The sequence below is a fragment of the Chiloscyllium plagiosum genome, chromosome 32 (genome assembly GCF_004010195.1).
Source record: "Chiloscyllium plagiosum isolate BGI_BamShark_2017 chromosome 32, ASM401019v2, whole genome shotgun sequence".
In the NCBI taxonomy this organism is placed as follows: Eukaryota; Metazoa; Chordata; class Chondrichthyes; order Orectolobiformes; family Hemiscylliidae; genus Chiloscyllium; species Chiloscyllium plagiosum.
This window is the reverse complement of record NC_057741.1, coordinates 37,639,475-37,653,486: the sequence shown is the minus strand read 5'-3', so window position 1 is coordinate 37,653,486 and position 14,012 is coordinate 37,639,475. Positions and strand designations below refer to the sequence as shown.

At 38.0% G+C, this 14,012-nt stretch overlaps 1 protein-coding gene across 7 annotated transcripts in view; it reads right to left on the bottom strand.

Moving 5' to 3' along the window:
* The window catches only part of rap1gds1 (RAP1, GTP-GDP dissociation stimulator 1), a 94,928-nt gene that overhangs the window by 27,835 nt on the left and 53,081 nt on the right, over positions 1–14,012 (bottom strand). For 6 of the 7 annotated variants that reach the window (XM_043674442.1, XM_043674439.1, XM_043674440.1 and 3 more), the window contains 4 exons: positions 12,041–12,169; positions 11,427–11,552; positions 4,383–4,526; positions 1,712–1,843 (listed from right to left, as the gene is read on the bottom strand). In XM_043674442.1, the coding sequence (XP_043530377.1) occupies positions 1,712–1,843; positions 4,383–4,526; positions 11,427–11,552; positions 12,041–12,169 (531 nt within the window). The remainder of the gene's footprint in view (positions 1–1,711; positions 1,844–4,382; positions 4,527–11,426; positions 11,553–12,040; positions 12,170–14,012) is intronic. The other variant, XM_043674441.1, reaches the window with a different exon arrangement.

Here is a 14,012-nt window from a genome sequence, read left to right as displayed (position 1 = left end):
CGAATACCTTGTATAGGTGTTCCTCTTCTTCTTTTTGCAGTTCTGGTGTACTGCAGTGTGTTGTGGCCCTTTTGAATAGTGTCCTGATGCAGCTTCGTTTGTGTGTGTTGGGGTGGTTACTTTCATAGTTTAGGACTTGGTCTGCGTGTGTGGTTTTCCTGTATACGCTTGTAGTGAATTCTCCGTTCGGTGTTCTCTGTGCCATCACGTCTAGGAATTCAACCCAAACTCTGGGTCAGATATGTCGATGACACGTTTGTAATCATTAAAAACACGGAAATAGAAAAAAACACACCGGATCATCAACGCCACACTCACAGGAATCCGATTCACGAGAGAAGAAGAAAAGGATAGCCAACTCCCATTCCTAGACGTGATGGTACAAGCTATTATGGCCAGGCTTGTTTTGGGCTCCATCGAGCCTCTGCTGAAAAATGTGTTGCTGGAAAAGCCCTGAAGAAGAGCTTATGCCCGAAACGTCGATTCTCCTGCTCCTTGGATGCTGCCTGACCTGCTTGCTGCGCTTTTCCAGCAACACATTTTTTCAGCTCTGATCTCTAGCATCTGCAGTCCTCACTTTTTCCAACGAGCTTCTACCCACTTTACTTCATCTGACCTTTTAAACATAGTTTTCTAGTCTTTTTTCTCCTTTCAATTATAATGTTAAGTTTTTAGATTTATTGATGACAATTTTACATTGATGACCTCAGTTTTGTATTCAAAACCAGAAACATCTCTACATAATGAAAAAACAAAAACAGTGATTACTATTAGATCTTCCTCTCCCTTTTCTACAAGAAAATTTGTTTAAATCTTTTCTGATAACTGTAATCTTTCAATTCTCTGGGTACAATGAACAAATAAATATGGTTAAGATATTCTACATGTAGTGATGGATACAACACCCTTTTTCTAAATAGGGTTGACTGCAAGGTTGTTAAAAAGTCACAACCTATCAAAATAAAACGGCTGAAACTAATAATTGCTGACAGCCACAATAGGGAAATCACGAATACTTTTGACTCTATTTAGGTAATTTGTATAACTGCACAGTTTTAAAAGGGGATGATGCGTTTTAGATTACTCAACTAATACAATCATTCAACTGTTAAGATAGGATGATGGAGCATGATAGACTATGGGAACAGTTTTAAACAATCTCCACCGGTCATTAAATCACTGACTAACCAGGTACTCAGCACAATATCAATAGACAGCTGTTCTGTATGGTAAGAGTAGAGATTTTACTCCGATATCTTTCTGATAATGCATCAACAATAGTGTTAGTGTGACTCAGTGGCAGTATTTTCACCTCAGAGCCATAGATTTACATCATACTCCAAGATTTCAGAACATAATCTAGACTGAATGCTAAAGATTCCATGGTGCTATTCAAAATCAAAACTGCCCTGCAAACATTTATCCTTCACTTAACATTATTAAATTAAAACAAATCCATTGGTTATTTATTTTAATGCTGTTCATGGAAAAATTCTGAACACAAATTAGACATGCATTTGCCTGCACATCAAAAATAACTCATTAGCTGTAAAATGCTTTGGGATTCAGAGAACATGAAAGGAGTTATAGAAAGGCAACTATTTTTCCCCTTTAAGTAGAGAGGAAGGAAAAGAAAGGTGAACACTGAAGTTTATTTAAGAAGTTGAGAACAAAGTTGGAAAACACAATTTTTTAAAAGTAGGAAGCTCACCATTTCGTGCAAAGTTTGCAATTGCCAGTGCTCCAGCAAGTTGTAGCTGATGGTTATTTGAAGGAAGCCATGAAAGCACCTTTTGAAAGACACTGCCTTTACCCGCATCAAACAGTTTCTGCATAGATTCATCTGCATGACATGAAAGACCTCTACATTAGAGAAAGTAACTTTCAATAGCTGTTATAATTCTGGAATAATATTAGCCTAGTAAGGTTTCAAAATTTTTTTAATTGATGGGGGAAGGAAAGTGGTAAAGTGGGGAATGGAGGCTATTTATTTTTGAACATCACGGTGAACTGCATCTTACCTTTATTTACCCACTTTCATTCCACATCCCTTAATGTCCTTACTTATCAAAAATTTCTCAATCTCAGCCTTGCAATTTTCAGTTGACCTAGTCTCAATAGTATTTTGAGGGAGATTTCTAAGAACTTTTGATATACAAAGGAGCTTCCTGATGACTCCCAAGTAGAGATTACTAGAATGATTGGAAGTATTATCATTCAGCTATTCTTACTTTACATTTTAAAAGCATCTGTGCATTTATAAATTTCAAAACGCAGTTTGCAGCTAGACAAAGTAAAAAGGTATAGGTATTAAATTGCCACAGCCTTACCAGAACATAGACTGCTCTCTCAGAGTGAAGATTGGTGGTGCTTTAACCTGACTATCACAATGCCTCAGGTGAGAGAAGTTGAAGAGAAGAATCCCTCATGATAATTGCAGCTAATGTGAAGTTAAAAATCACAACACCAAGTTATAGTCCAACAGGTTTAACTGGAAGCACTAGCTTTCGGAGCACTGCTCCTTCATCACACAACCGCCCGATGAAGGAGCAGCACTGCAAAACCTGTTGGACTATAACCTGGCACTGTGTGATTTTTAACTTTGTACACCCCAGTCCAACACCGGCATGTCCAAATCATCAGCTAATGCAGGAATTGAACCCATACTGTTGGGGTATTACAAACCAGCGGTTCAGCCAACTAACCCCTTTTATGTAGAGTATTGTGGGAATCATGGATAGCAAGTTATATTCACTCACTGTGCATTGAAGAGCCACAGGCCAGTTTTGCACAGTTGTGGGGAGAAGTTATGGACAGAGGACAGAGGTTTTAAACAGAGAACGGTATAGCATTAGAACAGGCCCTTCAGCCCACCATGTCTGTGCTGACCATGGTGTTATTCTCAACTAATCCCACCTGCCTGCACATGGTCCATACCCCTCTATTCTCTGCCTGCTTGTGCGTTGTCTAAATGCTTCTCAAACGTTGCTATTTTATCTGCTTCTACCACCTGCCTGAAAGCACATTCCAGGCACCTACCACTCTGTAAAAACCGCATTCCTCATACATATTCTTTAAAATTTGCTCCATCTCCCCCTTTCATTAAACCCATGCTACTTAGTATTTAACATTTCCACCCTGGGGAAGAGACTCTGATTATCCACTCCATCTGTGCCCCTTAATTTTGTATACTTTGATTAGGTCACTCCCCAGGCTCTGACATTCTCGCAAAAACAATCCAAGTTTATTCAACCCCTCCTTACAGCTAATACATTAATCCTGGCAACATCCTAGTAAACCTCTTCTGTACCTTCTGGAAAGCATCCACATCCATTCCACAGTGTGACAACCAGAACTGCGCAGTACTACAAATGTAGCCTGACTAAAGTCAATTATACAGTTGTAATATGACTTGCCAATGTTTTACTGCCTAGCTTCCCCAGTTCAAAGTCTTATCAAATAGGTTTGGCTGCTTGGTAGACAGAAGGCTGAAACCGAGATGCAACATTTTATGGTAGCTACAATTATTCCCCACCATTCCATTCTCCCATTAAGCACACCAATATTTCATTTGTCGATTAAAAAATTACATTTTGACTCTTGCATCCCACTCCCACAATTTAGTTCCAGAAAAGTGGGCTCCACTGGCAAAGTCAGCATTTATTGCCTATCTCCAATTGTTTGAGTCAAAAGACTTTTGAGAATCAACTACATTGTGGAGGGGTTTGGAGCAACATATAAAGGATCAGGTGAAGATGGCAGATTTCCTTTCTCCAAAAAGGACGTTAGTGAATCAGATGGCTTTTTATGACAATTGACAATGGTTTCATGGTTACCATTAGATTAGCTTTTAATTCTACATTTCTTAATTAAATTTTGCCATCTGCCATAAAGACTTCAAACCCAAGAGCATTAGCCAGGGGCTCTGGATTACTCATCTAGTGCCTCTGGAACAGTGTTACTGTGCAGCATTCTATTTTTTTTCATGGGAGGGAAAAAAAGTGATAAGTGGAGAGTGGAGGCATTTCTTTTTGAATATAGGATTCATTTTATTAGCAAATGATCTATGCAAATGATCTAACTTAAAGATCAGCATTTTTATTATTCACTCATATTGCAATCTTTTTAATGCAATTATTGGTCCAAAAAGTTACACCATACAAATAGCCCCAGGGTTCTCTGGATTAATTTCCAAATAAATATCTTCTAGACAAACAATACAATTTACAGTGTGTTCTTTAGTTTACAAGTGGAATTATCTTCCGCTCGGCCCCTTGCAATCCACCCCCCAACAAAAGAAACACTGAAATCCAGATTACTTAACAGAAGTAAGCTTACTAGATATTGATAAATTGCATTAAAAAAACTGAACACAAACTCACCACCCAGAAGCAGCAGCACCATAAGATCAGAAGCTGTTTTAAGCTCAGAGATATCATCTTCTTTATTACTGTCCACAGTCTCTTGGACAAGCTCCAGCAGACAGTCTACTAATCCTGCATCAACCAATTGTAGTTTGATGACATCTGAACCCAAAACAGAGAAACATGTTAGCTTATAGGTCTGGACAGCAGTGATTGCAAATCTCATCTGCTATTTTCTAAATTCTCTTCAGGCTTGGGCCAGAAAGTTATCTTCAGCTTAAAAAGGTTCACATTGTGGCCTGCATCTAAACAGAATGGAATACCGCTTATTGTTGGGTTAAAAATAAAGCTTTATTTCAATATGGTAATGATCGACCTTTAGAGTTCTTTCACAGCATCAAAAGTGAGTCTTAGTGACAATGGAAACAATGATATCCCACTGGCAATGTCAGCATTTACTGCCCATCCCCAATTGCTTGATTTAAAGGGCAGTTGAATCAACCATGTTTTCTCTGGGCTTGGAGTAACATAGGCAGGATCAGAAATGGCTACCATTAATCTGTGCACCTTGATGATTCAGGTTTTTTAAATCCACTTACTGGGGCAATACCACCCACTGCCAGCGCAGCCTTAACAAGGGATAGGAGGCCTTATTGAAAATTCTCAGAAGAATCCCTAAGAGTTTCAGCACCTGCAAAAGAGGAAAATGAATAGCTGAATTTCTTTGACAGAGGCTTAAGAAAGGGAAAGGAGGGCATTAGAACATTAAAGTTGAAATAAGATAGGAGAACTTTATTTCAATAAAAATAGCTATTACTGAAACTGGTGGATCACTGAAAAGTGCTTCCATTTCACTAAATACATTTTTGGGTGCATGTTTTAGGTCAAAGAATGGAAAAGGATTACAAAAGATTAATGTAGTTGATATAGTATCTGCTGGCTTTAGGATCTGCAGTGTCTATATCATGTACCAAAATGTCAGTGAAAAGGAATCAATTCTTTCATGATCTTCACTCTGCTTTCAACAACAGCAATTTAACTGAAAATGAAGTTCCAGCTATGCCTGCTTGCACATTTCAACTCTAATCCTTCACTTGCCTCCACTTTCATTCAAAACACTCGTCAAACAAATCTTTTCAGCTATTTATTTTCTACTTTCGTCTAGGTGATTTGACATGGAATATTTTCACTTAAAATTGATAAAACATATAGCAAGTTTTGCAATATTTCATTTATAACAGTGTAATTTCTAAAGACATGCCGAAGGTGCTTTTTCTTTTCAAAAATTGTTCAAGTATTTCTTGCCAATAGAATAGTTTTCGATGTTAGATAACATACCAGAGTTGACTTTCCCTTTTCAAAAATGGAATCAGATTTATTGCAATTGCAGTGGTTCCAGTAAGAACTATTTCACAGATCACAACAGAACGATAAGCAGGTAATTTTAATCCATCCAATTTAATCAGAGTAATACTCTAGTTCCCCTCTTTCCTTACCACATCTGATCACGATGCAACAATATTCTACTTTGAAATATAAATTCTGATATCAGTGTTAAATCGCTTTTGCCAGGTTTTTAAAATCCACTATTAATTTCAAACAATCCTTTGCAATTCAATTAACTAAGATTACATCTTCAACATCTCCCATACATGCCGAAAAGCCCAAACCATTCCAGTTGCTTCTATCTAATGTAGGCCTTTGCTAATAATCAGCTTTGCGATGACTCAGTGCTCCCACTAGCCCTTAAGTGTCTTTGTCTATTGACAATCAAATGTGATGTAGTTTAATGGATGGCCTAATTTCTACAACTGCCAGATTTTGGCTTGGCACACAAGTTTAGGCAGGGCTTCTTGTTCTCTACTCCCTCTAGCTATTACTGGGGAATACATTATTCAGGAAATGTGATTTGTTCTCATCACCGGTTTCAAGTCTACCTACATCCTTTGTGGTTATAACCTCTGTCTCAAGGTTTAAGTTTGAGCCCTAATCCAGAACTTGACATTGCATTTTATGAAGGGTTGCTCTTCAGATTTGACAAGGCAAGTTTTTGCTAGATGTTGTCATTCAACAAGGGGCATCTTGACCAATCTTGCAATCTTCACCACCACCAAAAACATATCTTGATCATTTAACTCCTCACTCTTACAGTGCATTCCTATGTCTAAAACGGTTACAAAATAAACTCACCCACCAATAATTGTATATGGACTGGTTATTCATTATGAGAAGCAATACATATAAATGAAGAGATGTGACCACATGTAAGCAGTGATATCTTTCTTTTCTAAAAAAAAGGCTTTGTGGGGTTAGGTTTGTATGTATAAAAATTTGCTAAGCCATGTTTTATCTTAAAAAAATTGGAAAAAGTCCTCTATCCTCTAATTTTCATTAGCAAAGACAGCAAGTCCTATGTTCTCAAAAGTCAGATTAGCTTATTTCTACAGAAACAGACTTTGCATCCATTTCCTCATTAAAAAAAAACCTATCAGCCTACAACTCTGATGAACTACAGATCTGCAAGCAATCCAAAAATCAACAAATTAGGATGGGCAGCTACCATGGACACATTTTTTGATATTGACTCTGAAGAGCTGCTTTTGTTCAGTCAGCAGCCTGGATATAATTGCACATTAAATCCTCCTTTAAAATCTTAAGTGAAGTAGACAGCAAATCTATTAACTGTACCACAGATTTAACAGAGACTTTCATAAAGCTGCTCATTCAAACAAAATTGAAAAGTAATTTTTTCTTTTATTTTAGATTTGCATTAGCAAATTAATTAGCCGCAAAGTTTACCACATTTATAACACAGCTTAAACATTGTGAATTATATGATTTCAGGCACATTTTACACAACAAATCTCAAAGAGTGATCATGTAAGTCACTAATAAAAGTATTTTTGCAGGCACAGTTGACTGCATTTGTCATTTACTGTGCAATTTGCTGTAAATTGGAGTGATGGAACACAGTAAGTGAAAACTTCAGCATATATGTTCATTGGAAAGGGTGCAGCATGGAAACAGACCCTTCGGTCTAACCAGAAGAAAGTGAGGACTACACATGCTGGAGATCAGACTCAAACAGTATGGTGCTGGAAAAGCACAGCCGGTCAGGTAGCATCCAAGGAGTAGGACAGTCAACAACTTGAGCATAAGCTCTTTTCGGTCTAACCAGTCCATGTTGACCAAACTAAACTAGTTCAACCTGCCTGTGCTTGGCCCATATCCCTCCATGCATTTCTTATTCATGTGCTTATCCAAATCAGTTTTAAAATGTTGTAAATGTACCCGCATCCAACCACTTCCTCTGGAAGCTTGTTCCACACACCAAATACTAAAAATATTGCCCATGTCTTTTTAAAATCTTTCTCCTTGCATCTTAAAAATATGCCCCCTACTCTTGAAATCTCCCACCTAGAAGGACACCCGCCACTCACCTTATCTATAACCTTTCATGATTTTATAAACCTCCATAGAGGTCACCCCTCAACCTCCTGTGCTGCAGTGAAAAATAGTCCCAGCCTATCTGGCCTCTACTTAACTCAAACCCTCCATTCTCAGCAACATCCTGGTAAATCTAGCTTAATAGTATCTGTCCTAGAACAGGGCAAACAGAACTGCAGAAAGTACTCCAGAAGAAGCCTCACCAAAGTCCTGTACAACCTCAACATGACATCCCATCTTGTACACTCATAGGTCAGAACAATGAAGGCAAGCATGCTAAATGCCTTAAATCACCCTGCTTACTGTGTGGCGTTTGCACATTCTCCCTGCGTCAGCGTGGGTTTCATGTGGGTGCTCTGGTTTCCTCCCACAATCCAAAGATGTGCAAGTCAGGTGAATTGGCCATGCTAAATTGCACAGTGTTAGGTGCATTAGTCAGGGGTAAATATAGGGTAGGGGAATGGGTCAAGGTGGGTTATGCTTCAGAGGGTTTGTTTCCATACTGTAGGGAATCTAATCTAAAACATGTGATGCAAATTTCAAAGAATTATGTACCTGAACCCCTAGGTTTCTGACCTACAACAATACCCAAGGTCCTATTTTTTATTTTATGAGTCCTGCCCTTGTTTGTTTCACCAATATCCAAACTTCACAATAATCCAAATTAATCTCCATCTGCCACTCCACAGACCATTGACGCAATTGATTATAATCGCTTTGTAATCTCCGATAACCTTCTTCACTGTCCACTATACCACCAATTTTGGTGTCATCCACAAACTTACTAACCATGCTTTTTATATTTTCATCTAAATAATTTATGTAAAATGGTAAACAGAAGCTGACCCAGCACTACCCCGTATGGAACATCGCTGGTAACAGGTCTCCAATCCGAAAAACAATCCACATCTATCACACTGTCTCCTGCCATTCAGTCAATTTTGTATCTAATTGGCAAGTTCACCCTGAATTCTATGTGATCTGACACTACTAATATTAAAGTTTGGGTGAAGATTTGTAGCTCGGGTGCTCGTTGTTGTGGTTCTGTTCGCCGAGCTGGAAATCTTTGTTGCAAACGTTTCGCAGGGACAGGCCACTATAAATGCCGGAGGAAACACCACAGAAGTGCTTCACAGGAGGCTCCCAAGCACTGAGGATGTCTCCTAGACAGGGGACGAAACGTTTGCAACAAAAATTTCCAGCTCGGCGAACAGAACCACAACAATTACTAATATTAGTCTAACATGCAGAACCTTGTCAAAGGCTTTACTAAAAGTCCGAGTAAACAACATCACCATGCTGCCCTAATCAATCTTCTTTGTTACTTACTTTTTATTTACAAGGTTGTTAAAAGAATGTACCCAGAAGTAGAAGGTTCGAGTTAGAAAGAGAAGCTGCAAACAGGACTAGTTTACTTTTGGAAACCTGGTCAACATGGATGAGTTGGACTGAAGGATCTGTTTCCGAGTTGCATGACTATTTGTATTGCAAATGTTGCTCTGGCCTTCTTGTAGCTTGCCATAAACTGCCCTTCGCACTTTGATCTCATGTTTAATCTTCGTGGTTGTTTCAACAAAGAAGAGAAACAAACTTTGGGAATGGCCACTTTTTGCTAGATGGTCAAATACGTCCTGGTCTCAACAAGTACTTCAATAAATTTAGATTGCAATTGTACTGTCTATCATTATTGCTCAGTGGCAACGTCCCATGATGTAAAACCATTTGGATCATTATACCTTTCTGACGCTTCATCCCACTGACCCGCTCTTTTTATTCCAATAGTCCAGCAAATCCAACATCTTACATGTTGTCATTCAACAGCATCAATGAATCCCCACTACTGACATCCCAGCGTGACCAGAGACTAAAATCTGAGACGCATTGTGGGAACAAATGGAGTGAAACATCAAGACTGAATATCCCAAAATCTGTTCATACTACAAGCCACAAGTCAGGAGTGTGATGGAAAACCCTCCACACTCCTTGAAACTTCAGCTCCTACAACATTCAAGAAGCTCATCATGATGTAGAACAGAATAGCTCATTTGATTGTCCGCCAATTGAACCATTAATTCCTTCCAGCACCAATACAAATGATAGCAGTATGCATTGAAAGATCACTACATAAACTCACCAAGTCTTACTCATCAACACCTACCACTTAGAAAGATCAGGATTGTAGATACATGGGAACATCACTACCTCAAAGTTCCCCAAGCTATACACTATACAGATTCAGAATCATAGCATTGTTCCTTCAATGTTGGTGGATATAAATCCTGAAATGTATAATTGCAGTGATTCAAGGTGGCAAATCACCACCACCTTCTCAACAGCAGTTTGGATTGGGAAGCAAATGCAAGCCTTCTCACTAATATTCACATCCCATGGAAGAATTAAAAATCTCATCTCATCATGTTTATGCATGACCCCACAGATCACATATTTACATTAGTTCCTGATACAATAGCTTGATATTAAAGCTTTCATTGTTTCAAATCATTCCAATGAGAATATCGTCACCTTGAGTTTATAATCCAGTTTAAAACAAGTAGATCAGAATGAATTACACTGCACAGGCGAGAAGGAGCAAGTGAGAGCTGCAAGCAGTCCCTCTCAGAGGAGTGCAAACAAAGCCATGCTCAACTGGGCAGTGATGCATAGTCTCCAGAGTTGCACACAAGGCAGGTATCTACAGATGAGTAGCATGAAATATCTGCACAAATGTCAGTGCTCTAAATGGCGGAGTGCATTAAGTAAAGGTGCTCTGTTACTTAGGGTTTTGGGCACAAAAATATTCTATTGAGATCTTTAAACCTCTTGGACAGTCATATGGGGTATCAATTAATAGTGGAAGCATGAGCACTGCACTGACATGCACAAAATATATGACACAAATGCCAGTGGTGATCACCTCCAATAGTCACATGTGCCATGCTGAGATGGTTTTAAAAGATGGAATCATATAATAGGAGGCAACCATTCCTCATTTAGGGCTAAGATGGTTAATGTTACACACAGGCACACTCTGTGTCAAAGACTGCCTGAATCAATGCAATAATCTTTGGAGGTGCCCCAACTGGCACCTCTATCAGGAGGAAGGCAACTGCAAGGCATATTTTAACCTTGCATCAAACAAGCAACAAAGTTGTCTCCAACTTATCGTCAGCCAGGAAGCACCCCTCAAGGGTGGCTGAAAGCACAGGCCACCACTTTTGGTAGCTGCACTTGTGGTTCACTGGAGGTGATAATCTGTGTTGAGGAGAAAGGAGACAGTACTTTAGACATGAGATTGGTTGCAACCAAATGTTTGTATTTTTTTTATGTCAAGGCAGAATAGGCAAGAAAATGGGGAGCAAGGCTGAGGTCAAGTGTGGTTGTGGAGATTAATATTGCAAGGTAGTCAACAATATTAGCATCCAGAGTTGTGCTGCTCCTGGAACAACCTGATCACAAGATTTGCATTGGAGAATGCCTTAGACAGCAATAGCCAATGTGTTAGCACTAACAGCACTGCATTAAAACCTCTTCAGTTTATAAAATGATGGCTGTGAAAAGCATAAAAATTGATGGGAACCATGTGACCAATAATGATCTCATCAATTTAATACTCACCATGTTCTGCCAGTGGAGCTAAAACTTCAAAAATCATTTCTTTCTTCTCGTGTTCAGTTTGTTTTTTGAAGAGCTTTACAAGTTCATCTGCGATCTTAGTTGATGCGAACTGCTCTTTGCTAGACTCTTAAATTAAAGTTTATTCAACATTAAAAAGACAATTAAAAAATGGACACAGAAAAAGGGATAGAACATCCTTTAATATGGCGATTCAGTTGTATTAGTTTTGTAGTGATTTTTGTTGACCTGCATTAATCATGAAAAACAAATATATCAAAGACTTGTACATTACATGCTACTGGCTGAATGCTGAACATTTGAGGAGAATATTTTCAAGAATTCACCACTAATTCATGTTTCTAAGCAACTGTGCAAGAGCTACATTACTGGATCACTTCAACTAATCAGCACAACATTTAAAAAAACTTCATATTAAAAAAAATTAAGGTTCCTTAATAATTTCCTCAAAATGACAGAAGGAAAACTAAGCAAGCAACAGGAAGGACAGGACAGGAATATTGAAAAAGTAAAGATCAAATGCAAATACTTTGCTGCAAGATAGAGGCTTATGGCAAATGCAATCCTTCTGGGTCTCTAGATTTAACTTAGCTTACCTATCTCTGCTAGGTTACCAAATGCAACCAAGCACATTTCTGTCAGCGCTGTATGTTCGGAATGTATTCCCAATAACTGAACCAAAGTCGGAATGACCCCCATATTTATCAACTGGGCCTGCAAAGCATCTGTAAAATAAAACAAAAAAAATCAGCATTAAGTTAATATTTAATTCTCAGTGTAAGATACATAGAGCTATCTTTTGACAAGATAAACAGAAAAGAAACAAGATTGCACAACATATACTGTCTGAAAGCAATGTAGTGAAAGGAGAGAGATTATGTTGCTTAGAATGATTAAAGAGGTGATGAATCAGAGCAATTAAACCATACTCGATTTGTCAGACAGAATAATATTTGGACAGTTGTAAACTTGTGGACACAAACAAAACAAATTACACAAGTTCTGAACTGTTAGATCAGTATCTAGTAAATGAAAAGTTGATGTATTCAAAGGGAAGGTAAATCTACAAAGATAAATACGACAACCCATTTCTCTATATCCCTTTCTGGAACAGCCGTTAAGAACAACCCTCGACAGGTGAGGACGTTTTCAAAGGATCATAATTTCTTCTTAAAAATCACAAAAGTGGATAAAGTAAAGCACTGTATATTAAAATGGAATTTTTTCATAAATAGGTGGCTTTGTAACAAAAAATATTTTCAAAGTCTAAACATCTCCTACCACACTAAGCAATATGCTTTATTGGATCAAAGAGCTGTCTATTTTTGAATTTCTTTCTAAGAATTCAAAAATCCATGCATCTATGTTACGGTCACTGCAGGGTACAATTCATACTCAGCTCCTCCCTTCCATTGCAGAAGTTTGAAATTTCTCAAATCTGCAAACTATAACTCAAATCAGTAGCCCAGTGCATAGAGGAACCACTCAGTATTGTGCAAAACTCTACAGGTTAGAAGGTTTCACGTTCTCTCTCAATTGGAAAGTTAACCACAGTATAATAATCAAGGAACTACAATTATTCAGTGCTTTTGCAACTGGGACTATAACAGAAGGAATCAGTTTAATTCTTAATAGTCGCCAAACATAAACATCCTTTTCGAAAGGTGGTGACACATGCGGGCAAGTTTAAACAGGCATGTCCTCAAATAGCTAAAACTCATGATCATGTCAGTTTCTCAAAAAAAATGTCACTTGGATAAGATCTGCCACTGTTTCCAAATGTTGAATTGTATCCTAACAAGAATTATTAATGACAGAAGATAAACAGGTGCAATTTTCCAATCTTGTTCCAAGCCTTATTACAGGATATTACATGTGCGTAGCACTTCATTGTGCAATTGGGCTTAGAAGCAAAATATCTGCATCTTAAATGGAACATGCAACACAACATAGCATTAAACTAGTCACTTGAGTGAATATGGCATTTTATGATTTGTCGGCCAGGCTGTGAAATTTGGTATGCCTGTTATTTTGCCAACTGACTACCATATCCAAACCACTTAGGTAAGGCGAATGCAATACAGGTTTTATAAACCTGTATTAAGTCATTATGAAATAAATCTCCTTTGTATTAGATAGAGGACACATACAGTGGTACAAGTAAACTGTTAGAAGTCTCATTTTCCTTCAAGAATTTAAATTTCCACCTATTCAGACTATAGGAGATTAATAATCAGTTGATTCCCTCATCACAACTCTTTTACAATCAGATTTTATGCTGTGACATCCACCATGATATCTGTTGTCACACTCAGCATTTAATTTTGTTTTTTGCATGAATTTATCATTAAGAAGTAATTTGACACATCAACTCCACTACATAATATCATAAGAGTCCAAAAGGATGCTGGATAGGTTAATTTGATTTTCAAGCTAGCCATTGTTTATACTTACACAGGTCAAAATGAACGTGTCCTCAGGCCAAAGTCAGTGCAGCTATTAGTAACAAAGTAAGTAACGGGACAATAAGATACTGTTTATACTGGTTACTTCACATGGTACTGCCAT